We start from the raw sequence: 27,984 nt of genomic DNA on the forward strand, positions 1-27,984 counted from the left end.
CAGGAAGCTACTAAAAAGTTGAAATAACCAGTGACAAAATCAAGCTTTCTCACCTCTTTGCAAAAGAGCTATTAACCAGGGAGAACACTTTTTCCTTTAAGCTCTATGCTTAAAGCAAACACAGCTTGGAGGCTTGATGCTGTTGAGCAGAATGCCGTATCTGCTGTCTTTGGAGTTGGAAGAGGATAGACTGGTCCAAATTGAAATCTCTTCACAGCATAAAAGGCAGAACGGCTGAGTATACCCCTCACGCATACCTCCTCTTGTCTCTCTGATCTACTAGTGAGTGCACTTGGGCAGCAGCAGTGGAATGGTGGCCTTCTTTCTTGGCCTGTTTTGTACTTTGTCCTTCTGAGGATGTCCTGGGTAGCCTGAGCAACCTGCTTGGCACTGTGGACCGTTGGCTATATGTGAGCCAAAAGCCAATTTAAATTTTGGCAGTGGCGGGATAATGTTCGACGTTGTCCCAATACTCCCTAACTCCTTTGGCTATTAATTTGTTTGCAATATCCTGGAGAAGGCTTGTCGTGAAAAAATTTTAAAACCTGATTGTGGTGTTTGAGCTAAAACTCCCTCAAATTTCTAAGACCGGTGTTGTGAAACTCAGCATTTCAGAGAAGAATTAAAAATATTCAGAGGAGACAGGAGCATTAAGAGATGTCAGCCATAGGCAGCAGGTGGTGTTTGCAATCCCTCAGATTTTATAGTATTATTCTATACTTGGTTATCTTCTTTTCTCAGTCCTGTAGCAAATTAAAAACTTGAGTGCCTTCTAGAAACCAGGATCTAGCACTGAGGTATTTGAAACCTCATGTAGGTACTTCGGGATCATTTTCATCGAGCCAAATGCAAATGATTTTAATTTTTTTCTGCCAGTGTGTTGACAATCAGTTTCATGCAACGTTTGTTTTTTTAATAACCCATTCTTTTTTTTTTTCCCTCCCATCCAGCTTCTTCCCTCTGTTTGCATGTGTGTCGGAATAGTGGCTGTTTTAATCATTGCAGGAGTTAAACTGACCTCCCACAAACATGGCAGACGAGGATCTTATTTTTCGTATGGAAGGGATTGATAATGTTAGATCAACTACAGCAAACTCTGGAAATTATCTTGATGCTGATAGTGATGATGAAGACAATTATTTTATCTGTCCAATAACTGAGGATCCAGTTTCTAACAAGTCTGCTGGTATCAAAGTTGACAATTATTATAGCAACTTAGCAAAAACTGAACAGTACAGTTCAAGCTCTTCTCCTAGAAACTCATTTAGCTTTAAGGTAAGTATTGGCTCCAGCCTTCAATAAGGTTTTGGTTTTATGTAGTTGGTATGAGAGATTCTCTAACTGCTTCATCTCTTTTAACTAACGCTTCAATAAAAAAAAAAAAAAAATATCTGTTTTTCCAGACCTGCAGTTAATTCCATTAAGCCAATAGTCTGACACTGCCATTGAATTGCTTACTGTCCCTTTTAATTCAGTGGGAGATCTTCACCTACAAAAGCAGCAGAATCAAGGTGAACAATTCACTGCCATTATGATCAAACCATTAAAAAAGCAATACATTGATTGGGAGATTTAAAAGATTATACTTCTTGTAAGCTAAATTGGGGCCTGGCAAAAGGTATTTTATTATGGATTTTGCCAAGTGGAGTTAATAATCCATAATATTTTTATTTGGACAAATTAAATTGTAAATGATTAAATTGTAATGATAGGTTTTCCAGTTACAGTTCCTTCTGGGGGAGCTTTTAACATGTTGACTCTTGTGCTTGGACATGAAGTGTCACACTGGCAGTAGTTCCTGACCTTTTCAAAATGAAGAGCGATGACAGCAGAGAGGTCAGAGGGGCTTTGGCGCTTCTTTGGCAGCGTGTCCTGCTCCGCTCCCTTGCACAGATTGGGCCAGGCAAAGGGAGACCAACCCACAGGCAGCAGAGCCTCAAGAACACGAGTGACGTTCACTTTGTAGGTTAGATACTCCAAATATGCACCATTTGTGCTCGTCTGGCATGTCTCTTAGATTTTTATTTAGGCTGGGATTTAATGTGTTTAATTAACACATTTTTTTGTTATAAATATTAACATACTATTTATTTAATAGATACTTTAAAATCTTGGTTATGCCTAATACATGCTTTGTTCCTGAAGAGATACCAGAGGGTTTATGTTAGTCGGCTAACACATTAAAACACATTAAAAGTGAAACTGTCTTGTCTGCAGTAAGATTTTCCTTTATCATTTTTACATTAAAAGGTACATATTCCTGAGGAAGGTGAAGAGTACAAGTTTAGTCCAGACAAGAGGACAGATTTTAGTGTATGCTGTGCTAAGGAAGTTAAGATGTGATAGGGAGCTTAGTCTAAATTTGTGTGTGTGTTTTAGCATGTACTAAACACTTGCCTCTGAGTTTGCAGTGCGAGTTCCGAGTCATGTGGCCTGAGATAAAACTGATAAAGACTTAAGAAATTGTAGTGATTTCCTCCTTCCTAAGCTATCGTGTTGCTTCTGCAGAATATATGCACCCATGCTTTGGGTGTCACAAGGCCTTGTTTGGCATTTTTAGCTCCTCTCACAGATAAAATGCATTGGGTTGAGACATGGAGCAAGCAAGTCTTCATCAGCTGCTTAAGCTGCAGAAATGGTGAGTACCAACACAGAGAGGAGCTGACAGCCAGGACTGACATCTTAAACCACCACAGCCTGGTCTGGTCAGAGTCTGCCTGTCGCGGCCCAAAGCTGATGGCAGTGTGGCCATTGATAATGAAATGCAGAGACAGGTAGAAGAATTACTATTAGCTCTCTGCCTTTAAACAGGACTCAGCAATGGTTAATTAGCTAGTTAATAGGCAAGACTCTTTTAAAACTCATATTTTTCAATAAAAAAAAATTTGACAACTTACCTCTGTAGGTTGGTTCACAGAAGTTCTAAGAATGAACTTAAATTAGGAATGTAAATTAAGAGTGGCTTTTAAGTGGAAAAATTTATTATTTTTTTTTTTTTAATTAACAAAGAGAATAGAGACGCTTTGTCAAACATCTGTCTTATCACATGTATTTTCCTACTTTTATGTTTCTCGTGCATCCTTTAGAATGACGCACAGCATTGTTCTAAGCACGGCTCTGTGGTTGACCATAGTCGGGTAGGTTAAAAAGAAAATGTGAACACAGTATCTAATAGATGCATTAAGATTTTTTGTTTGTTTGTTTGTTTTCCTTTTATGGCCTTTTTTTGTTCATTGTTTTATTGTCTGGGAGAACTGCTTGCCTCAGCCCATAAAAGTCATCAGGTCAAAACTAAAAAAAGATACCTGTTGAATGAGATAATAACCATCTTTTGTTCTCTACCCTGAGATATCACTTATTTTAAAGCATGTATCTGTAGTTGTTTCTTCACAGTATTTCCTACTGTGAACAAGAATAGGACGGATGCAGGACATCTGCTTGGTCTGTATGGCAGACAGACACCTACAGCAGGAGAAAAATTGCATGGTTAGCGCCATTTCCTTGAAGTCCACCTTTTGTTTGTTTGAAGATTAGAATACAGCTTTTGTACAAGGCACCTCACAAGATCAAGCACAAGTAATTTATTTAAATCATTACCTAGCATGGACACAGATCACCCTTTTGGAGAGGGACCCTATTCAAGCATGATTTGACATAGATAATTGACCGAGCCTTGGCTTGTTTCTGTCTCCCTATTTTTTTTTCATATATATTCAAGTATGGAAGTTCCCAGCTCCATATGGAATGTTTATCATCGCATGATCTGAGGCAACTTCATTTTGTTATGAAACACACAGGAGATCTTTCTCAGCCTGTCTTTTAAACTTGTTTTATTTATTGTAGTATTGTGTTTCTTTTGTGGTTTTATTATCAGAAAGGGGGATGTTCAAGTTGTTTGCAAGGTATGCAGTTTTACAGTTGAAATAAAAGATAAACATGAACAATTTAAAAGCTCGTCTGCTTCAAAAACTTAATGATGTCATTGCTGCATCAATTTATACTTTTAAGTTTTGACAGATTTAAATTCCAAAGGAAAAAAAAAAACAATATTGTAAAAGTTACTGTTTCTACATACTTGAAATTCAGTCAGAGAGGCGGTAACAGAGTCTCAGAGCTGAGTAGTTCTTTACTGGTGTGGGTGCAGAGTGGTCTTTTCTCCTGCTCACCTTGCAGAAGGTCTTTGGCACATCACAGGATCATATCTCCAGTTCTCTTGGAACAGTACAATGTAAAAAGAGGGGAATCAAAATGTTAGGAGAAAAGCATCCAAATTGGCTGGTAGAGAAAGACTGTTTATATTCCAGAAAACTCCTTTGATTTTTTACTCTTGACTTGGTGGAGATTGTAATAGCTACTTGTCTGGAATTGTTATAATAATCTCCTTTTACAACATTCTAATGTTTTCTTTCTTGTGCTGAGCATAATTTGGGGGCCTTGGGATTTACAGAACTTTTTTTCTTCTTCCATATTGCTCTGTCATTAATGGACTTTTTTGTGCTTACACTGTCAGCATGTGCTGTTAGTTACAAAAAGTTAAAAATCAAACCAGTAAAAGTCAATTAATGTCATTTAAGTGTGACTTACCACTATTTGCAGCGTATGTTAGAGGTATTTGCAAATTACAACAGATTTTTGCAAATTATACTTGGTATATACTAGACCAGGTTCTGTCCTCAGTAATTTTATGACAGTGCAAATTGAACTTAAAACATGATGCTTTATATTTTTGAACTGTGTTTCATTATACTTGAAGCTATAAAAATGTCAGAGTGTTCTTCTGTACCTCTCGGTCCCTGCTCTGAATAGTGCTTTGGGGGGTTGTGTAGTTACACGTCTTCACAGCATTGGGGTCCTGATGTGCTCTAGAAAATAGCATTGTTGTGAGTTGCTGCTGATCATAAATAACCTGCCAGTTTGTAACTTCTTCAGGAAACCTGGAAACATGCTATTCAGAAAGCAAAGCACATGCCCGATCCGTGGGCAGAATTTCATCTCGAGGACATTGAGTCAGAACAAGCCATTCGTTACAGGTCTGTGAGTCTTTCTGCTTTTAATGCTGATGCTAAACAGAATGCGCTGGTTTATGCAAGGGCTATGTTTTTAGAAGGCAGAATATGTGTAATTACATGGCTGAGGAACTTTCAATAATGCCCAAAGTGAGTGTCTTAACTGAATTTCCCAGGGATATGTAAATACTGCTCATCATCAAAAAAAAATAAATAAACCTTTCAGCAAACCAGTGCCACGCTCTTTCTCTCTCTCCCACCTACGTAGTATCTATGAGTTTCACCATCTAGACAGGAAACAAGGCTGAAAGGTGTTTTCTGGTTGATTTATTAATGCTGTAGACTTAATTTAATAAGGAAATGAAATCCAGTAAAGAGGCAGCATACTTAGTTTGAATGGTTTAGGAAAAAAAGGCAACATAACACTCTGCCTTTCCCAAAATAGCAGTTTCACTGTTGCCTGTCCATGCAGTATTGCTGCATGTGGCTGGAATTTAAATCCATATAAAGCCCAGAATAGCTCAGCGTGGTGTACGTGCTGAAACTGAGTTTAGCTCTTAAACTATTCTCAGAGCTTTAGCATGGCTTTGCCAAAACGTTTGCCCTACTGACGCAGGTTTCTGGGTGGAAGGGGTAGGAGCAAGAGGCCAGTTAATTATCACTTAGGGTCAGTATATGGGAGACCTCCCTTGCCATCACATAACACTGTCACGCAGCACTCTTTTTCCCCATAGACTGCATCTGTCCCCAGTCAGCCACGCAGTCCTGAAATAGCATGCATATTTTAAAAGACAAATAAGTGATAATGTTGGTTTAGGGCTACTTGAATACCCTATTAAAAAGAGATGGCTCTGATATTCCTACTTCCACCTCTTTTGTCTGCTGTGAACTGGGGTGGTACAGCCTAAGGGGGTATGTGGGGTGTCTGCATGCATATGAAGTACTTGGTGCAGGTCGGGGGAATTGGGCTGGATGCAATCATGTGTTGGTAACTTGGCCACTGTGGTTCTCAGTTTGGCTTTTGCTGTGTGGGGAGCTTAGGGGATGGGGAGAAACCACAGCTGTACTCTGTGTTATCAAAGGGCTGTGCAGAGACTTGCTCCTCCTTGGTGCCGTGTTGGGCTGTTCTTGGCCCCGCTGCTTTTAGCAGCCCCAGCTGGTGCAGCGTTCTGCTCGCCTCCTCCACCACCCTGCAGCAGATCCACCACCACAACCAGGGTTACACAGGCTCAGGGCTGGGGAGGCAACCTGTCCCATGTGCAGGGCTTGGTAAGGCTCTTTCTGCCCCCAGCGTGCTGCCTAGGCATCACAAAGGAGATTGGACGTCAAAGCAGATAAAGCCTAATTTGTAGTGCTGCAAAAGTTTAGCTTCTGTAGCGTAATCTGTTCATTGTCAATAGGATTAAGTGTCTCTGTACCTATTTCTTTTTTCCTGTGTAAGGAGGGCAGGAGTGTGGTGGGAAGATTAGAAGTTTTTATGTTTGAGTGGCAGCAGCACTTTTGAGCAGTCAGCTAGAGATAAAGAAGGATACGCGCTGGGGATGGGAAGATTTGGGTTCCTTCTGCATAGTTCTGAAGCGCATCTCCTGATTTTTGCAGGTACAATGCAGTTACGGGGGACTGGGTTGAAGATGAAGTCCTCATCAAGATGGCTTCACAAGTAAGATCACACTGTCCTTTGTGTTTGTTAGCAGCCAAATTTGTCATTTCCTCCCTGTTACTGAATAGTGGCAGCAAGTTTTCCTCATATAGAAGTTTTGAAGTTTCAATGTCATTCTTTTTTCCTACCTCTCTTTTTCCTCAGCTCATCCACTATGTTTTGGTGTCCCAACAGCCTTTTCTTCCCAGAGTAGAGTAGAACATGGAGTCAGCCCTTCCCTGTCAGCAACATGAGGCATTTGTTCCTTTCCTAATGATCTCTCTTCCATTTCCTGCTGGCCTCATGTCCCTGCCTGGCAATAGTCCTACTGTTTTGTGTGCTTCCAAGTAATTTCTGCTCTTAGGATGAAAACAGACCGAATGGTTGGTGTGTGAGGGTGGAAGCTACTGTCAGTTCCCAGTTAAATCATGGGGCTGGTGGTGTGTTGGAGTTGCCTTGTCCCATGTTACTGACCTAGTATCTGGTGTCTGGGGAGGTGATGCTCTGTTTGGCACATCCTCTGTGGAAGTCTAAACGTAGAGAGCATGAGGTCTGCGAAGCCAGCTTCTCTAGACTGCCGCAACAGAGCTGACTCCAAACTAGAGAGAGAATTTAAATAGCTTCTTTAAAAGACATGTCATGTCTGCTCCTTGAGATATTGAGAAGGGACTTACTCCCAATGTCTTTTCCCCACATTGCTACTTATACCTGCCAGTGGGTTTTCACTTTTCTTTGAGGAGAAGCAGCTTGCTTGAGAACTGCTTTCTGCAGGAAATAAAGGGGAACACATGGTTGTGTCTGTTACTGGTAAGAAAATAACTTTGTGGAAACGGCAATGCTGGGTTTTTGTTTTTTTCTTTTCTCTAGCCTTTTGGCCGTGGAGCAATGCGAGAGTGTTTCAGAACGTAAGTATCTGCTGGCTTTATCTTTGTTGGCCTCCATGCGGTATTTTCTTCTGTGGTGACTGGAATGTCACTTAGGTTTGGTGGAGATTGTGTAAAGTGTGGCTCCCCATTAGCTCCCTGCTGTGTCTTTCTAAAAGGCATAGCTGAGGGGTTTATTCCTGTTTGTGTGGCTCCAGGCGAAGCACAGGAAGTGGGGATCAGAAAGCAGAACATCCTCTTAAGGGAAGCAGAAGCAAGTGTGGTGCAGGCATCCAGTAAGCTTGATTTGGAAAGTCAAGCCATTGTCTGTGCTGGAACTGTGGTGGGATGGATAACATGCAATCGTGTCCAGTTCCAGCAAGTATAATCAGCCTATCAATTAGCAATTTATAAATTTATGCTATTTCCACCATCTCTTGCGGCAAAATACTCATAAAAGTACAGAAGCAGCTACTTTGTTTCTGTGTTCCTAGTGTGCTAAAATACCCTCGAATTTGATACGAGGCTGTCAGGTGTGTGCAGCCTGAAGCCAACTTGAGGCCTGTGGTTAGGCAGAGAAGAGGGGAAAGAATAGTTGGATGGTGCAATCTCAACTCAGCCCCCCTCAGTAAAGAGGTTATCCTCTCAGAGTTTACTTTGGATCACATCTACCAGAATAATCCTGTCCTAAGTAAGGCAGAGCTCAAATACTCACAGTTACTCTTTCTAGAAGGGTAAAGTGTGGGAGAAGACAGAGGAGGAACTTTTCTTTCCTCAGAGAGCATTAGCAAATATGGTTGTGGGCATCAGCATCTAGCTGTAAATCAGTTTGTGCTAGAAGAGTACCCCACCCTTTCCAGGCTCTGGAAAAAAATGAAATGAATATTTTCTGGAAAATGTACATGTATGTGCTTAAGGCTGCTCCCCCTTCTTTCCAGCTGTGGAATCCAGAGAAATTGCATTTCATGTCTGGTTTCACTTCTGCAAAGAGAACTCCTGAATGACAAAAACCTGTTTTGAACCTGAACAAAAAGGAGGACAAGTAACCTCTCAGTCCTCCAGTTTGGCATTGTTTCAGTGTCAGTTCATGCAGGTGGCTCTGTTATTACAAAGCTAGATAGAGCAGTGAAGGATGCCTAAGAAGTCACAAATCTTAGCCTGCTGACATTGCTTTTAGCTCTTGTTGTTTACCAAACTCCCCTTTACACAGTATCTTGAGTAGTGCCATAAACAGAAATTTATCTTTGCAGCTTTGCCTTAACCTCTTGTACAAAGAAAGCATAACTTGTATTTCCACTTTTTAATGCTGGATTTTCCATAACTCTCAGTGGTGCACTGATATTTCTCATCTGGAGCTTTCTCTTCTAGATTTTTGCAACTCTCTGAGTCCTTAGTCATGACAGTGATGGCATTTGGCTCAAGGAACTTCAGAGAGTATTGGCTTTAGAAGGGCACGTGAGCTGGCTTGTTTTGCAGAGAAATGGGTTTCTTCAGAGAACTGGAAAGGTTTCAAATCATGGCTGAATTCTTGTCTTGCTTGTTCCAAGGCCTCTGCTATAGCAACTGCCCATCCCGGTAGGACAGACAGTCTGAAGTTGCTTTGCCTTTACTGTCCCCTGTAACAAGACCTTGCACCAAAATCTTAGGAGGGAGAGGGGAAGGGTTGAGAGTTTGAGTGCTGCTACTACCTTCTCAAAACGTGCGACTTGCCATGGCACCGAGAAAGGCTCAGAGAAACCATTGTTTTTTACTGAGCAAAGGATGAGAACCGCTCAGGAGCCAGCCATGCCTTCCTCTAGATGCTTCTTTTCATACTCCTCCTCCCCCTTCAGACTGGCTTGGCATCGCTGGCCTCTCCAGCTACCACTGCTGCCATGGTGGGGGGCTTTTATACCTTTTTGCGATCTTCTCTGTTGAATTAAGCTCTTGGCTGAGGGGTTGTGGGAGGGGAGGAAGTTGCTCTAGGAAAGAAGACTGTGTCTGCTTTGGAATTCTAGATAATGTTTGTGGGTTTTTTTTCCCCATTTGACTTAACTTTGGCATCTTCTGCAACCACTGGGTTGCAGAATTCATTAATCCATTTGTTGGCAGCCAGCAGATCCTCTTGTGCCCCCCCCCACACTTTTGAGAGATGTGTGGATTAAGATTTTGCACATCAACAAAAGTTAAAAGCTACATCGTAAGAACTGTCAGGTGCACCTTTGCCTCTGGAAGCGTACTACTGAGTAGTAACCCCTGTGTGCTGACAAGGCAGCAGTTTGCTCTTATCATAGAAGAGGGTTTCTCCTCTCAGTTCATGTTTGAAAGGCCACTGCCTGTAAATTTCTGCAGAAAATTATTGTTGACATTAGAACAGGGCGTTGAGGTGGCACTGACCCTTTATACTCTGGGTGTGAGGGGAGCAGGGAGGAAAAGGAAATGAGAAAAGAAGGAAGTTCAGAGTAGAAGTAGGTGCAGTCAAACCAAGCAGGCACTTTGGCACATCCCAGCCGTTCATATGCAATGGTGCTTTTTCCCTTGCCCTCTACCTGTGCTTTGCTTTTCAGCTAGCGTATCTGGTAAATGACTGGGGGTGATGCTGACCTCAGGGCCTGGCTCTGTCCACGTAGGCAAAGAAATGGGAAAGACAGAATTGAAATTCTTGGTTTTGCTTTCACCAACGATAGATTTGTCTTTCAGGAAAAAGCTGTCCAATTTCTTACACACGCAGAACTGGAAAGGTGCCTATAACTATGTTGCCAAGCAATACGTAGAGAGTGTAGACAGGGATGTGTATTTTGAGGATGTCCGACTTCAGATGGAAGCAAAACTCTGGGGAGAAGAGTACAACCGGCACAAGCCACCAAAACAGGTACATTCACAGATCTTGCTAAGCAAAAATGCAGTCTTACTCTCCTATTAGATTAGTTTTCAATTTAATTTTCAGGGAATTACTTGTTCACATTCTGTTAATAGATTCTTCTGCACTGCTGTGTTTTCCATTAAATAGTACCTGATTTTTAATGAAGTAAATGCAGAAATTGCTTTATATTTCCAGAATTAGGGGCTGTGTGTTTATGAATTTATGACTGTTCCCAGCTGTTGACTGAAGACCAAAATAAAACAGTGTTTGTATTGCTTCTTTTGATATTTGCCCAGCTGCTTTTGAGATAATCAGAGATCATAGAATCATAGAATCATCCAGGTTGGAAGAGACCCTTGGGATCATCGAGTCCAACCATCTACCCTACACTACAAAGTTCTCCCCTATATCATATCCCCCAATACCACATCTAAATGTCTCTTAAACACATTCAGGGATGGTGACTCAACCACCTCCCTGAGTAGCCTATTCCAATGCCCGACCACTCTTTCTGTGAAAAATTCTTTCCTAATGTTCAGTCTAAACCTACCCTGTTGGAGCTCAAAGCCATTCCCTCTCGTTCGGTCATTAGTTACCTGTGCGAAGAGACCAGCACCAACCTCTCTACAGTGTCCTTTCAAGTAGTTGAAGAGAGTGATGAGGTCTCCCCTCAGCCTCCTCTTCCTCATACTAAACAGTCCCAGCTCCCTCAATCGCTCTTCATAAGATTTATTCTCCAGGCCCTTCACCAGCTTCGTTGCCCTCCTCTGCACTCGCTCCAGCACCTCGATATCTCTCTTGGATTGAGGTGCCCAAAACCGGACACAAGACTCCAGGCGTGGCCTCACCAGTGCCGAGTACAGGGGCACAATCACCTCCCTACTCCTGCTGCTCACGCTGTTTCTAATACAAGCCAGGATGCCGTTGGCTTTCGTGGCCACCTGGGCACACTGCCGGCTCACGTTCAGCCGCTTGTCCATTAGAACCCCCAGGTCTCTTTCTTCCAGGCAGCTTTCCAGCCACATTTCCCCAAGCCTGTAGCGCTGCTCGGGGTTATTGTGGCCCAAGTGCAGGACCTGGCACTTGCCCTTGTTGAAACTCATACCGTTGATGTTGGCCCAACGATCCAATCTATCTAAGTCTCTCTGTAGAGCTTCCCTATCCTCCTGGGAATCAACACTCCTGCTTAACTTGGTGTCATCTGCGAACTTGCTGATGTTACACCCTATGTCCTTGTCGAGATCATCAATAAAGATGTTAAACAGAAATGGTCCTAACACTGAGCCCTGAGGCACACCACTTGTGACCGGCCACCAGCTGGATTTCAATCCACTGAGCACCACTCTTTGGGACCTTCCAGTCAGCCATTGCTTGACCCAGCGGATCGTATGCTCATCCAGGCCGTGTGAAGCCAGTTTTTCCACAAGAATTGTATGGGGGACAGTATCGAATGCTTTTTGAAAGTCCAGGTATACAATATCAACAGCCTTTAACAAGATGGCTTTAACAGCCTTTATCAACAGATGTCACAGAACTCATTGCCAGCTGCAGCGTCAGCAAGCACTTAACTGTTAGTGCTCCAGGAAGGTAGATTCTTAAATCTTGCAAACCTATCTAAACACCTAACTAGCACTGATTTTTAAGAAGAGCTGAAAGCCTGAATAACTTTACGAAGCAATTCAAATACAGATATCTGAGGAGTGGTCAAAAATTTTCCAAAAAATAATCTACCATGGCTTTGTTTCCTTTAGGTGTCTCAATGACAATACTAGCACACTGTGTTAAGTGCAAAGCGTTAAGATGTATGAAACTCCTGGGTGTATGGGATATCAGACTAGGCTGAGGTTATCAAGAGAAGCTCCCATCTTCTGTGCTAGTGATGTGCATAAACACATAGGATTCAGGAAGAGGTGGTTCCACTGACTTGCTGGCTGTATTTCTGGTTCTGGGGTCCATACTAAATACTTTGTACAGCCAACAGAGCTTTGCACTTTTCCGTGCTGGTAAGTTGAATAGCTGGTCAAAGCTGGCCTCCAGCAGCAATCAGCTTCTTAAAAGACAAGAAACGAAAGTGCAGGCATGAGGAACCGCAAAGCTCACTTGCTCCCGGGCGGTAGCTCCTCTTTGAGTATGTCCACGGTATGTATCAATGAAGCTGTTGAGTCCCTTCAATGCACAGCGGGTACCAAATGCCTGAGTTAACTGTGACTTCAAATGAGCAGAAGAGGCAGCTTGTAGGAGGGGTGCTGCACATGCACTGTGGTATCATGGTTCCTGCCCTTGGCTCTACCACAGACCATGTGTGATGTGACAAGATGCTTGGGTCAGGAACTGTGTCTCAGTGTGGGGGCCATAGCCATTTAATAGCCAAAATGAGTGAGTGCGTTTGAATATGTGGACTATGTGTATTGCCTTCCATATGAGGATTAGTTAATAACCACCTGTCTAACAGCAGCAAGGTGAGGTATAGAGCGAAGCACACAAAGAGGAATCTGAAAATCTAGTAGTTTTAAACTCACATAGGGGAGAAGATGTAAGTAAAGTGAGAGTTGTGATGGTTTCTCCTTTAGGAATGTGTCTGGGAGAGAGGGAGGAGGTGAGGCAGGATACAGAAGTATCTGAAGATATTCTGAAGAGTATCTTCTCTGAAGAGGCATTTCTACAAGTTGTGCAGTGGTTACTGTATGTTTTGCTTTCTGGGTACAGACTCTTTGGAGTCTACTCTTAAGATACCCACAAAAATAAAATGGCAAGCCAACATTTACTAAGAATTTTTTAGAGGAATTTCCTGCAGAAGTGAGCTGTTTTGAAGTGACTGCTTTTAATTTATAGCATTCCTCCAATAATCTAAGAAGCATGTGACTCTTCCCCCACCCTCTTGTTAAAAAGACAGATCTTTGCAATTTTTCAGCTTCTCCCATTGGGAAAGTTTTCACAGCTGGAGGATTCAGACACACTTTGATCTGAAGACAGTATTCTGTTTGTCATTGTTTATCTTCTTTCCCTCCCCCAGGTGGATATAGTACAGACCTGTATAATTGAAATGAAGAACAGACCTGGAAAGCCACTCTTTCATTTGGAACATTACATTGAGGGCAAGTACATCAAATACAACTCAAATTCTGGATTTGTGCGAGATGACAACATTCGTCTTACTCCGCAAGTGAGAGTTTGTTTAATGCTTTCCATAGAGTCTGCTGCAAAGAAATTCTTGGCTCTGTCCAGAGTTTTTGCATTACTGCCAAGAAATGAAACTGCAGGCTTTCCAGTACAATGCCAAATTAATTTCTCTTTTTGCAGTATGTCTACCCCTTATTTGGGCCCGGCTCTTTCAGCCACTGAGTGTGCTTGCTTTATTTCATTTCAGTGTCTGTTGATTTTATTTGAGTTAAACATGGTTAATACTCTTCGGAAACATTAAGTCCTTTGACTCTTAATTATAATTGCAAGCATCAACATATTTCAGACTCTCTTCAAATTAAGGCAGGGACCTCTTCTGTACTATGTCCTAAATAGTTTTCTGGTGCTTCATGTAATATTCAAAAAGAGGTGGCAGATACCCAACTCGTGTAACTAAACATCTAGTCCATTTGCATACAAGAATCTGGGGTTTTTTCAGCTACAGCCTCTGAATAGGTGAATCTGAGATTGCGTACAGAAATACAAGTACAGATTTCAAGTGATTCTTGGATCTCATAAAAGAACTTTAAAATACTGATGAAAAATGCAAAGTGGTCAGCATAGCAAAGGAGTGTTTTACTGGGGCTTGAGGGTTTTGTTCTTTTCATTTTTTCCTGGTATTTTTAAGGTGTTTGTCCTGATGCTTAATGTAAGCAGAGGGTTTATGTTCTGGGCTGTCTTTTGCACACTGAATCAGTGCTGTGCTTTCACAGGTTGGGAACAAAATGTTCCATGAGATCTGCTGCAGTTAAAATGCTTGTTTATGTCCACCCGTCACCTCTGTCAGGCCTAGCAGCGCGTTTTTGGAGGCCTTCCCAGAAGATTCCTAATGTCTCAGCTTTATGCCAAAGAGAAGGGATTTTTATACCTGATTCTTGAAATTCTGCATTTAAAGAGTACTAACGCACATTTCATTATCTGATGATACATGAATGTAGAGCCAGATCAGCTGTTCAGGGGGACCTCCCAAAGGCCATAGTAGGGGAAGGAGAATTTGTAGAGGTGCTCACTCTTTTTTTTTTTTTTTTTTTTTTTTTTTTTCCAAAATGTGGCAAATCTTTGCCTGTTGGCAGAAGGAAGCAGCATCCCAGGGCTGCAGAGCTTTGAGGTCCACAGGCACAGCCAGGATGTTTAAGCAGAAGCGATTCTGCACTGGTACCAGAGCCTGCTGTTGTTTTCTCTGCCAGGCTGCTCCCCGCTTCCTAAGGTGAAGACTGTAGTAGAAAACAGAATCTCTGGTACAGGAAGGAGGAATAAAGCAATTTCCTCTCCCATGCGTGTTCCCACTGCTTCTTTTCATCCTACCTCTTTTAGCCCTGCACTGAGTGGGGGCAGGTTGGAGAAGCAATCTACTGCATGCGTTTAGTCTCTCATTGCTTTCATCATTATGTTTATACCAGTTATATTTCACCGATAGTGTTACCAGGCTTCTTTGCCCATGTATAAGATATGAATGTGCGTTGCTGTTTTCAGTAGATTGAGGGAGAGTTTTCTCAGACATCTTCTGTGGTTCTTCCCAGGCCTTTAGTCACTTCACCTTTGAGCGCTCAGGACACCAACTCATTGTTGTTGATATCCAGGGAGTTGGAGATCTTTACACGGATCCTCAGATCCATACAGAGAACGGTACAGATTTTGGAGATGGCAACCTAGGTAAAATCGATGATCCTGTTTCACATGCTAATGGATTCTTATTTTCTCTTCTCAGCTGTCTGCTGGGTAGCCACTACGCAGCTGAGTGAGCAGGCACGTTTCTGAGGGTCTTGCAAACAGCTGGGATCCCTGAACAGGGCAGCCGTTGTGCATGGGCAGATTTGAAATGAGAGCTGATCTTGGCTCGTGTCTGCTTGTCTACTCTTAAACCAAACAAGTAATGAAATTAAGTCACTTCCTACAATGTGAAAGCAGTAGTGGTGGCCTTTAATTTCCTTGCCACGTTGCAGGCATGGATGCAGCTGAATGTGGAGAGATAGGCCTTGCATATTTGTAAAGCTCCAAGTGTCCATACATGAAGTTATTTATAGGACACAGCAAGTTTTGTAAGCAGTATGAAATGTAGGTGTGTTTCTCAATGATGCAGCCAGATTTATTTATTATATCCTGTGCACACATAGCTTTTGAAGACTTTGCAGTTCTCCTTTCACTCTCTCTTGCAGAACGAGTGAAAAGCCCATACAGGTATTAAAATAAAACGGAAGTGGGTTGAGCTGTGTATGTTACAAAGCACATTCTCTTTCTTTATCTTTTGACTTTTTAGAAAATGCCTTGGGACTTCTAGCTTTTAATAAGCAAACTGTCATAAAAACTTAAAGTAAAGCCTTTCTTCACTATTTTTTAATGCTGTAGGTGTTCGAGGTATGGCCTTATTCTTTCATTCTCATTCCTGCAACAAGATTTGCAAAAGCATGGGGCTTGCACCATTTGATCTTTCATCCAAAGAGAAAGATGCCTTGGATTCTAATAAAAAATTGCTTGTAAGTGCTTGATGAAAAAAAGTGTAAGCAAGCAGTGTAGCTGATTTATTCTGATTTTAAAAGCCCTTTAAATAAAATTCAAATATGCTATTTAAATGGCAAATATAACCATCTTAATCACTAATGTTGCATTTTAAAGCTGACTTACCCACACTTGTCTCTGAGTTAATACTGTAGCTTTAATACATAGGGAACCTTGTAACACATGTATGTTTAGGACCCAGTATATCTTTGAATGCTGAAGTCATTAGTAAGTTTCATACCTCACAAACCTAATTTGGGGAGACAAAAAGAGTAGAACTGCTCGTCTTTAACTGATCTCAGTTTCAACTGGTATTAGTGGGACTGGGACCTGATGAAATGCTTTGAATGAAATTCAGTCTTAAACAGAACTGTTTGACTGTAACTATGCCAGGACTTGATATTTTGTTGGGTTATAGAACTTTTCAAAGCAAATAGTTATGTATACGCATGTGTATTTATACCCGCCCTTTTGTAAAGGGGGGTAATAAACATTCATGTTGGCTTATATAGCATCATTAGAATACAGAGAAGCATTACTCATGGGACTTTCTTGTTAATTTGCCAAGGAATCTGCTGAGACAATTCTCCGTGGCACAGAGGAAAAATGTGGCAGCAGCCGGGTGAGAACAGTCTCTGGTAGTCGGCCTCCTCTGCTCTTCCGCCTGTCTGAAAACTCCGGAGATGAAAGCATGAGCGATGTGGCGTTTGACTCTTTGCCCTGCTCTCCCTCCTCAGCAACCCCTCACAGCCAAAAGATGGACGTGCTCAGTGAGTGATCTTCATACCTAACTTCCTTGGGGGCTCCTGAATGTTTGGCAGTGACTTGTTTTATTTTGTTGGTTTTAAACACAGCAGCATGTTGTATTTAGTCCACAATACTTGTCTCTAGCATTCTTCTCTGAGCAGAAATAAAACTAAAACTACTTGTGTGTAGATTATTAATACACAAATGTTTCTGTGAAAAAAATGCAGTAACATGATGGTATCTAGAGCTTTCTTCTCAAACATGTTATCCTTACAGTAAGAAGCAAGTATTTTTCTTCCTAGGTTGGCCTGTGTTCAGCGAAGTAGATAACTTGGTTCACAAAGACTATGATCAGCTTGATAACCAAAGGGTGAGTTCCTTAATGAATGTGTCTTTAAAGGATGGCCTGAAGGCTTGGTTCAGTAAAAGCACGTAAAGGTGCTCTGCCTGCTTTCATTGCTGCAGGTCACATTACCGGTGTGCATTTGCTCTTTCTAATGAAGGAAGAACATTTTATTTTAAGATAGCATGATTTTTTTTTTTTTCCACTCTGGAAATTTATTTGCATTTGATGTATTTTAACAGATAAGGAAAGTGCGTATATGTTCCCTTGCCTGCATGTTGTGTCTTTGGCACTGCTGTGGTATGAAAGCTAAACAGAATCCCCATTGATTAGGTCTCTGCAAGTACTAGTACTGTGGGATGTTAGAAAACCTCGCCTGGGGAGACTGCAGTAAGTTTTCCATGGGAATTTTCCAACACCAGGGCCTTACTGCCAGAGGCTGCCGGTTACTGTTTTATATTTTAACTGGCTACCACTGAAGACTGAAAACTGTATTCAGTGGACTCTTGGTTTGATAAAGATGTGAGTCCTTGACTTTTTTTTTTTTTTTTCTCCTGTATGTATCTAAGAGAGAACATAAACTTGGACAGTACCTTCTGGGTCAGTAGATCCTGCTCTGTCAGAGGCAACACAACATATGTCATGGTTTAACCCCAGCTGTCAGCCAGGACCACGCAGCCGCAGGTCTCCCCCTTCCTCCAGAAGGGTAGGGAAAAAAGGAGAGGAACGGAAAGGAAAAAACTTTGTGGGTTGAGATAAAAACAGTTCAATAGAAACAGTAACAGAAAAGGAAAATTACAATGATAATAATAATGACAGAAATGACTCCCTGCCTGGTGAATGGGTACCTTTCTGATTACTGATTGCAGACTCTATCCCCACCCTACTCCCAGCTGGCGCCCATTTATATACTGAGCATGATGTCTGTGGTACGGAATGTTCCATTATTCTGTCTATGCTCCTTCTCAGCTTCTATGGGAAGCTGAAAAGAGTCCTTCAAAAATTCAAACATTGCTTAGCAACAACTAAAACAATATGCATTATTGATATTCCTTTCATAGCAATTACTAGAAAGAAAATTAATTCCCAGCTGAAACCAGGATAGTACACAATAATAGTCATCCAGTATATCCATCCAGCGTATCTTATTGAACCAGCAGAAGGTTTTCTCTGTGGGAAATGTCAAGCTGAGATCCTCACAAAGGGTAGTGCTAACATTGTGATGTTTTGTTCTTCTGTAGGATTTTGAAAATGGGGGAGACAGCGGATATCCCAGTGAAAAGAGAAGTGAGCAAGAAGATCTAGATCATAGAGAGAGGGTAAGAATTTAGCAGAGTTGGGCCTGTTCGTACTTGAAGTGTTTCAAGACAGAAGAATCTTACAGAGGAATACAATAGAGGAATCTTATTTTTTATCCCTCTTGATCTAGACTTTGTAAACGGAGGAAACCATTAGAAAGAAATTCCCGCATGTTGCAAACTTGCTTGCTCATCTTGGGAATGCTAATGATGCTTTTACAGGAGAGAGACTATAATGAGGAGCTTAATTTTAAACACTGGCATATTGTTGTGGTGGTTTTTTTTTTAAGTATTCTGTATTGCATTTGAGAAAGGTAGCCAATTTCTTGTCATATGGAATCCATGAATATGATTTACTTTCAGACTCTCTTACCCTCTATTCTTTCTATGACTTTATATGGCTTAGGATATCATAGAACTTAATGTTGTTGTCAGTTAATAATATGCAACTTTAGAATTTCTGTGGGTTAGTCGGCTACTGCTTTAAAATACAGACTTTGAAATGAATGCTTTTTTACCTGAAGTTCTTAACTAGATATTTAAATAGAAGACAGGAAAGAGAATACTGCTTCCAGAATACTGATGCTACTCCTTTTGTCGCCTTTGAAGTGACAAGGTGTTTGTTATGGGATATCCAGTTTACAGGATTAGAGAATGGGTGTGACACATTCTTTACCATTTCAGTATGTTTCTTTTTATATTGCGCTATCACTGAGAGAAAAGAATCCAGTAGAAACTATTTTGGTCATTGTCACTATTAATTTTGGTGGATAAGAACAGTCTAGAGGGGAACTGGCACACATCAGTTGCTGCAAATTAAATTATGCAAATCTTTACATTAACGTAGGGCCATTCAAACAACAACCGAAGACATGAATCTGATGAAGACAGTTTGGGAAGCTCTGCAAGGGTAAATAAAGCAGAAATGTTCATAGACGATGAGTTTGCCACTCTGCTTGTCCTTTGTTCCACTCATCTGCCATCTAACTTCACATCACTAAATCAGATGTCAGTTTTCCTTCCTTTTCAGCTACAGATTATGTTTATTAATATTAATTTACCACTCTGTGTTGTTTCCTTTTTTGTTTTGTTTTTATTTTCCAGTTAAAGTAATGTTATAAACAGATTGTCACCTCTGTAACTGATCTCTAACATAAATTAATGATTATGCATAGCTTTATCACTTTAAAAAAATAATTACAGTTCTACAGGTTATTTTTTTTTTTTCTGCCTAACTAGATTTTATTTCCTTTCTGCACTTTATTTTTGGAATCGTGTCCTATCATGGTTGGATGATTTATTTTTTTTTAAACATGCACTGTTTGAAGTACGTGACAGTAGCTCTCTCCACTGTGTATCTAACTGAGCTTAGGGAAGACCAGACCTCCTCCTATGTTTTTACAAAATATAGCTTCTGTGATAATTAGTTTATGTGGCTTTAAACTTAAACAAATAACTCTATTCTGCAAGGAAAGAAAAAACAGAGCTTTGACAACAGTGAATGTTTTAATTAGATACTTTTCAGAATTTCCTTGTAATGATTATAAATTGGTGATTCAGGAAATTGAAACAGCTTTAACAGACTGGTGCCAGTAGCCTTCCCTGTTGTGCTTCCCCTGTGTACCTCCAACGGCTTTCATCCTGATAGGATTGGTTTTGGCTACTGTTTCCCATTCACCCATTATGTTGAAAAGTTGTTTGTTCTCGTTGTGTTTGGACATCCTGAGAAACACCAATACATGTATCTGCCTCTCATCTTCTGCATTGTTAATTTTCATTTTTCTAGAGTTGTAGAATGCAAGTAGCATTTAAAATGTTTTGAACTGAAATTCTGACTAGAAAAGTACGGATTTAATTTTTTTTTTTTTTGCATGGATAACCTCAGTGCTTGCAGTGTGACTATTCAGGTGCTTGTTTTTATAAGTACCTTTTTTCTGATTCAGAACTTAATGCTTTGCTTCGCTGCTGTCGTTTGTGGAAGATACTTGATGTGGGGATTAGAAACAGAGGGCTTTATTCTGTTTCTTTAACAAAGAATAATTACCATTTATTCAGCTATTAACATGAATTCTGAAAGCTGTGTTTTAAATTACAGTATTTCCTAATAAGTAATAACGTTAATGGGGGGGGGGGGGAGGCTTTGATTTCTGGATGCAATCCATATTGAATAGTTCGGAAATCTTAATTTTGAATAGAAATGATAGTATATTTCCTATTTCAGATCAGTGTGGAGAAATGGAATCTCTACAACTCTTCCAGAGTCCACATCCACAGACCATCCTGTGTTGCCCAAGAAATTCAGAGGCTCAACGCACTAGAACTTGAAAAGAAAATTGGGAAGTCAGTCCTTGGGAAGGTAGGATGGGTGCAGTAATCCTGTTCTTTCCAACTGGAAAGGAACATCTTGCATTTATTACTTGCATAGAGGTGTTTCTCTGCATGAGTTATTTGTGCAGGTGAAAATGTCTATAGCTTTCTGTCACCTAATCCTATGTTATAAAAGACATCTCAGCTCAGGAACCCGTGAATTCCCTCTGTCTTTGGACTTGCAATATCTGGGCTCCTTTGGGAAGGACCCTGTTGTTGGTTCACCTGCCTTTCCAGAGGATTCGCACAGAGAAGATGGAGTGGGATAGATATGGTGTGCCTGATCCACAACTTGCAAATAGGCAAGGTTGGGCTCCTGAAAAATGGTAGCGTGGACCAACTCTTCTTACTCCAGACTATCCCAGCCAATGTAAATGTGAATTAAGTCTGGGCTTATGTGTGGGCTTAAGTCCACGCTCAAAACACATGGTGTAGATCTTCCTGAATATCCTGAGAGCCTCAGACGTTCTCAAACCTTTTGGTCTGAGAAGAAACCTGCCTTTTCCTTGGGGAAGGGAGGAAAAAAAAAAAAAAAATCAAAATCCCACAACGTGTTTGGAATGAAATCCTGCCCCCACTCCCCTCTGACAATAAAGGCTTCAATGGTATGAGGATTTTACCCTGGATAACCTTCTTGATTTTCTGTGCTTCAGGTTAATTCCTTCTCTGTAGGGGCCCTTGCGGTACCCATGGTCTCTGCCATGTGTCTTGCTGGCTGGCACATTAGGCAGCTGCTGGCTGGGTGCTTTTAACTTTGACTCCCTCCTAAAGGTCTCCAAGGCCCTAGCAGATATGCTGGGATATGCCCCTCACACTGGTCCTCTGGTGTGGCAACCTGCTGGGATACTGCTTAGGGCACACCGATGTGGGGAGGTTCTTGTTGAATTAGGTCTTCTGTCTCTAGCAGTCAGATCTGCAAAGCTGTATGTGTCTAAGCTTACAGAACTGGACAGGCAGTTGCCCTGCCTATAATCATCACTTTTTGCCTGTTTAATCTGTTCAGGAACAAGTCAGGCTCCAGGTCCGTGTGTTATCAAACTAGTCCTCTGCTTAGTCACAGAGAGGCACACAATTAGCTTTAATTAAGTAGTGACCTCAGCGAGGTATTTTTGTGCCCAAGTAAATGTCGTGGTTTGGGCCGGACTGAGCATGGGGATTTTGAAGAATCAGGTCTATACTTGTGGCTCTTTCCTGTGCAATTGTGTTCTAGGTGCATTTGGCCATGGTTCGCTATCACGAAGCTGGGCGTTTCTGTGAGAAAGACAAGGAATGGGATCAGGAGTCAGCCCTGTTCCACCTGGAGCACGCTGCAGACTGTGGGGAGCTGGAAGCCATCGTTGGGTTAGGGCTCATGTGCTCTCAGCTGCCACATCACATTCTTTCTGAGGTCACTCTGGAGGTAAACAGGAATTTCAAAGAAAATGCCAAAATGCAGAATTGTGGTCCATTGTAAAAATAACCTAAGAATAACAGGAAGTGGAGACAAAACAATAACTGTAGTTAGGTGTTCTGTAGCCTCTTCAGAGAAAATAGATAACTTTGTAATTAAGGACTCGGACAAAGCAGGAAAAAAATTCTGCCTGTTCTTGGTTTTGCTAGCAAATTACTGCATATCTTCAGGACATTTTTGAAATGATCTTTACTATTCAGTGTCTTAGGGTTTTTTTGTGGCTGTGCCTGTTTCTCAGGCATGCTAAACACTTGCAGCTATTACTGACTTGGAGAAGCTGCATTTAGTGTTAGAGGAAGGAAGGGATGGTTTTACTTAGAAACATGCATTTTAGAGGTTTTGTTTTGTTTTACTAGGACACGAAGGAGAACAGAAACAAAGGATTTGATTACTTGCTGAGAGCAGCAGAAGCTGGAGACCGGCCTTCCATGATTCTTGTAGCAAGAGCCTATGATACAGGTGTAAATCTTGGTTCAGACAGGTACTATGCATGACTGAGTAATTCACTTGGTGGTGCTCCATGGGAGGAAGCACTTGATATGTGTGCCTTCCATTCACATAAAGAGCTGTTATGTCAGTAATGCTATGAAGTAGCATTTTGGAGTTACTTCAAACTTACCCAAGTGTGAATAAAAGCAAGGTTTAGGCCATGATAGCAGAGATCATTTCTGCTGTTGGATGCAGCTGTGTGTTTGAGTTTGGCTGAGGTTGCCCTGTGATGGCCAAGTATTTTTGCTCTGAAGTTGGTGATAAAACTCCCCTTCACTTCAGTGGGAGTTGCAGTCTTGAAAATCCTGGGATCAGTGCTAACAAATGAACACAAGAGATCCTTTGGAGATGTAGTACCCTAAAAGTAAGTGAAAAGTATTTACAACTGTGTGTCTCCTTAGTGACCTTTTTGCAAGCACATTTTTTTCTAAAAGTGGGTGTTGTTTTTTTTCCTAATTAAACTATGAAAGAAGCTGTGGAATAGGAGAATTAGGTGAAGTTGTAAAGTGACTATAGACGAAATGCAGTCAGATGAACAAAGTATTTGTCACAGTTGTAGCCGCTACTGCTTCTCATAATAAAAGTAGAAATAGAAATTTCACAGGAACATAGTCTTAATGCTGAGGATATTACTTTTAATTAAGGATGGTTTTAAGAAATTTAAAAATGCTTTTACCTCAGTCTCTCTTAATTTGGCCAGCGGTCCTATTTTGATAGGAAGGATAGGAGCAGCATTGTGACTAAGAAATAGATTGTGCACTGAGCATTCTCAACATGAAAATCGCTGGTTTTAAAGTATTTATGAAACAGGACTCCCTGCAACTTCAGAATGTTTCTAAATTAGTTACCTTTACAAATATAAATGCCAGACCAAAACCATACAACTATAACAAAAGCTTAGGCTCTGGAGCTCAACACAGTACAGCCTGATAACTTTCTCCTCTGTAATTATTGCATAAAGTGGTCCCAGCCTCATTTGATTCAGTGACCTGATGCTGCAGTGCAGAGTTAGTGAGCCTCTGTGAAAACGTTTGCTTTCTTGGAGAGCGTCAAGGCTCTGAGAAGGTACTGCAAAATTGAATTCTGAGTCTCCAGTGCAAGGACATTTGTTTCCTAAGGTAACCATCTTCAAAAATTGTTTTGAACTTCAGAGTACAGGATTGGAAGGAGGCACTGTACTGGTACAACGCAGCACTGAACATGACCGATTATGATGAGGGAGGGGAATATGATGGCACTCAGGATGAGCCCCGGTATCTGCTGCTGGCCAGGGAAGCAGAGATGTTAATGACTGGAGGGTTCCACCTGAATAAGGATCCACAGAGATCAGGTGAGGTCTCATTTTGTTTCTGTAATAAGTAATCCTTCCCTTTTCCCTCAACATGTACCCCAGAAGTACATTTCCTGCTTCAGCTGTTACAAACATGCAGAGGGTCAGTACCCTCACATTTGTAGATGAAGTGGTAATGATGCTGGGTGATAGAAGCCTGAAAACAGCGAAATAAGAGATCTTGCTGGTGATGGGGTAGGGGTCGGTGCCAGGCCCGGTCCTGTGACCCAGTGAGTCACTCACAAGCCACCTTTGCTCCCTGTGAGGCCGCTGAACTGCAGGTTGTGTCTTGTATTGAGTCACAGCCGTGATCCCAGGCCTGACACAGCATTGCCTTAGTTGTGTCATGTATGTGGGCTTCGGGGGGACTCCTACCGACTGGTCATATGTCCAGTCCTTGCAAATCCCTTGAGGAGCCTTTAGCAGCCAGTCATGCAGCTTTCAACTTGAAAAGCGAAAGCCAGGTTCCCAGCTGATGTAACTCTGCTGACACTATTAAAATACGCTCATTCACCCACCCCTGTAGTTCGACCTCAGTTTCTCTTTTTGTCCTTTAATTGCGTCAGGATAAAGAGATGTTTTTTTCTTTACCCTGTACCATAACTGATACTGTTTCCTCCCCAGGTGAGCTGTACACAGAAGCAGCAGAAACAGCAATGGAAGCCATGAAAGGCAGACTGGCAAATCAGTACTACCAAAAAGCAGAAGAGGCTTGGGCGATGATGGAAGAATAACACCGCAATTAAGCAGTTCTTGTATACTTTTTTTTATAGACTTGCCGCATTTGCAGCTAAAAAGATAGATTTTTATGTGGTGTTACCAGTTTCTTTTTTTTGTATTTTAGTTTTTGGGGGTTTCTTGAAGGGGGGAAATCCAAATGTAAGTGGTATGTAGGGTGCTGTGGCATACTTCTGCAGTGTTTTAAAGCTGTAATGCAGACACACTTGACCTTTTATTGTTTTTTTTTTTTTTTAACTGTTAGAACTGAGGGGCTTAGTTTTTTTGATGAATAATGAAGCTGATGTCTATTTAGGTTTCACATGTCCTGTTTTTTACACAGCAAATCATCAGTGTGTTTACATTTTTCTTCTCCACATACAGAAAAACATTTTCCTAAATTCTCAGCATTTCTTCATCTTTTTTTGGTGTTTCTCACCGAATTTGCGTGTGACTGTAAATTTTCAAGTGAGGCATGCAGCTACTAATTTTAATAAGTAGTCCCATTCTATTATGCTGGTGTCATTGGGCACTTCTTGTTATTCTTCTCAAACAAATTCCAGATAGAACCCTTACAGTTTGAGGGGGGTGAGGAAGATGCTTCAAATTGGCAGTGAGGATATTCTGAGTGGAATATGTTTTATTCATTTCCAGCATTGCATATTTTACCATCAGAAAATCACTGATGTTCCTGATGAGGTGAGGCATCCAGCTACCTCTCTCATTTTCATAATTTGCACCATATAATAACATAGTTGTGTAAAATTCTACTGATCCTACATGATATTTGTCTAATGTTGTACAGTAGCAAGATCTATAATATTTGGATAATATGAGGTTATTTTTACAGTGACATCTCAATTCTCAGTGAAGCTAGATCATCTCACTTAAAATGAGAATACATTTTTCCACCATTTCCAGAGGGATGTTTGAAAAGGTTAGAGGATGTTGATTCATCTATTTCTATGTAAAGAAACTAAATTATCTGGCTTAAATAGCATTTAGAATAGTGTTCTATCTGCGAATGGTTTCAAACATCAGTCAAAGAAAATTGCTGAGTAAAAGGAGAAAATAATATTATCCTCAAGCACTTGAATTTCTCTGTTCCTACTTGCATAATCCTAACCAGTAATGGGAGGACAAATACATGGTGATGGCTGAATTATTACATAGAGATATGTTTCTTCCAAATCCAGTATTTTATTCTAAAGCTGCTGTGCCATCTGTATGGATAGTATAAAAGCTATTCCTGTTTCTTGGTCGTGGTTGACTGTCGTTTTGCAGGAGTTTACTGCCTTTGCCTTACAGTCTCCTGAGGGTGTAAATTGATATAAGAGGCAGCCCCTGTGAAGTCCTGAATTGACCTATAATGCTCACCAGCCTCACTTTACCTGGGCTTTTAAGAGCATGCTTAAAACTAAGCAGGCTGCTAGGGGATGGAGTTGATTTTGTTGGGACTTCTTGCATGCATAGTCAAGTAATACTAATTTATTGTAAAATGTAGGAACTGTTCAAGGAACAGAAATCAGTTATTCCTTTCCTGTGTGAGTGTCCGTCACCGAGCTCCAAAGTTGTCTTCCCCACCTACTCTCTCTGGCAAGTGGATCTTGAATTATTGTTTAAACAGTACCCAAGCCTGATGTTAGTAACCAGCACCACTGTCTGAAAGAGGTGATATCCTGGTGGTTCAGGAAGTGAGATGGGAAGATTTGAATCCTATTTAGGAGAGAAGGAAAAGTTATCCTTGGATGTCATGCTTCTGAGTGGGTGCTGTAACCACCAGGCACTTGTAGCCATGAGTAGCTTTGCGACACATGGACACATCTTCTTGCTGTAGAATGCAGAGGGTGTGGAAAAGTAGTGCTCCTGGCCTGTTTTTATTTTGTTTCTTGTTCTGTTTTGAGAGTGAAGGTGAACCTCTTCACCCACTAGTGGAGGAATGTCTAATTTCTAGATCTCCGTTGGGCTTAGAGATTAAGCTAGGTACTAAAATAACCAAATTTTTTGAACCTCATATTTTTTTGGGCCTAATATGCTGAAATAGAGCCAGAGTTTGTAGGATCGCAAGTCAGGTGGATGTCTTAAGTGCCTATCCAGAGTTCTGCTTTAGGTGCCTAAGGCCTCTTTTGGACGTGGAATTTATTTCTCTTTCAGTTCATAGTATTAAAATCACAACTCTCAGTGAGAGGATATTGTGCCATTCACTTCTGAAGACAGACGAATAGTCAGTGTTTTGTGCAGAACCTGTACTGTGTAGGCACTATAACAAAATCAGACAGAAAGATTTGTTTTCCTCATAAGGTGTTGATGCCAAGCCTTTGAGATCTTCCTTGAGAAGGAAGCATGTGTAAGACCACCAGCCGCCATGTAGGGAGGAGAAGAGATTGAATGTGCCTGTCCAAAATGTGTAAGTAAGGGACATAGAGTATAATTATTGACATGTTGGTGTAGTTTAATTTGCTAAATTCAGTAGTTGCTAAAGTTGCTGACAGCTCTCTGTAGATGCTGTATGTAAATGTGCACACAGCTCAGTGAAAAAATCATGATGATTAATACTTTGCTTGCAAATATTACTTTTTCAGTGATGTCGACTACCTTCTGTCTGAAGGTGGTATCATATTATTTAGCTATACAATAAATAGGACTGTCAATAATTTGAAAATGGAAATTTTTTACAGAAATATGCACAACTTATTCTGTGACGTTCTTTTGAAGAGAAAAACTATATATTTGACAGACTTTTGGAATGATGTTGCTATATGCTGTATTTTTAATCTATTCACAATGAATAAATAAAAATCTGTATTTTTAACAAATGCGAAAATAAATCTGAGGCTGAGGCCTGTCAGGACTTACCTGGGTTCAGTGTTTCCCCCTGTAAGTGGGAATATTGCTTGGATAAGGACAGTGAGATGGAATCCTTTGTATGGCAGGCATGCAAATACTGATTGCCTGCATCACTTAGTCCTCACATTTACTTTGTCTGGTTTCATTCTGGCTGGTCAATAAAGTTGTTCCTTTTGTCGCTTTCTCAGTAGAGTTTTAGTCACTGCATGTGGGGGTTTGCTTTTGTTTTTTTGTAATTTGCCAAAGTTCAATCCTACTAGTGCAAGCTCCCAGAAGTCCTCTGTGTTGTTCCTATTTTTCCATCCCTGATTTCTTTCACTTTCAATAGTGAGAAATAACTAACTGGGGGGAAGTAACTAGATGTTTACCA

General features: G+C 41.0%; 1 protein-coding gene across 2 annotated transcripts; it reads left to right on the forward strand.

Annotated features, from left to right (window-relative positions):
• The first annotated feature begins 950 nt into the window (after window positions 1–950).
• On the forward strand, window positions 951–27,797 carry EEF2K (eukaryotic elongation factor 2 kinase). 2 transcript variants are annotated; one of them, XM_074158286.1, is made up of 18 exons: window positions 951–1,275; window positions 3,087–3,137; window positions 4,930–5,030; window positions 6,606–6,666; window positions 7,513–7,550; window positions 10,188–10,359; window positions 13,364–13,513; window positions 15,051–15,183; window positions 15,877–16,004; window positions 16,595–16,796; window positions 17,076–17,143; window positions 18,358–18,435; window positions 19,262–19,324; window positions 20,636–20,770; window positions 21,992–22,180; window positions 22,588–22,712; window positions 23,872–24,050; window positions 24,675–27,797. In XM_074158286.1, the coding sequence occupies exons 1-18, from the start codon at window positions 1,030–1,032 to the stop codon at window positions 24,782–24,784; spliced, it is 2,229 nt and encodes a 742-aa protein (XP_074014387.1). In that variant the 5' UTR covers window positions 951–1,029; the 3' UTR covers window positions 24,785–27,797. The 2 variants fall into 2 exon arrangements, with proteins under 2 accessions (XP_074014387.1, XP_074014388.1); XM_074158287.1 differs by lacking the exon at window positions 3,087–3,137 and having other exon boundaries at window positions 1,030–1,275.
• Window positions 27,798–27,984: the final 187 nt, after the last annotated feature.

Source organism: Numenius arquata, chromosome 14 (genome assembly GCF_964106895.1).
Source record: "Numenius arquata chromosome 14, bNumArq3.hap1.1, whole genome shotgun sequence".
Lineage (NCBI taxonomy): Eukaryota > Metazoa > Chordata > Aves > Charadriiformes > Scolopacidae > Numenius > Numenius arquata.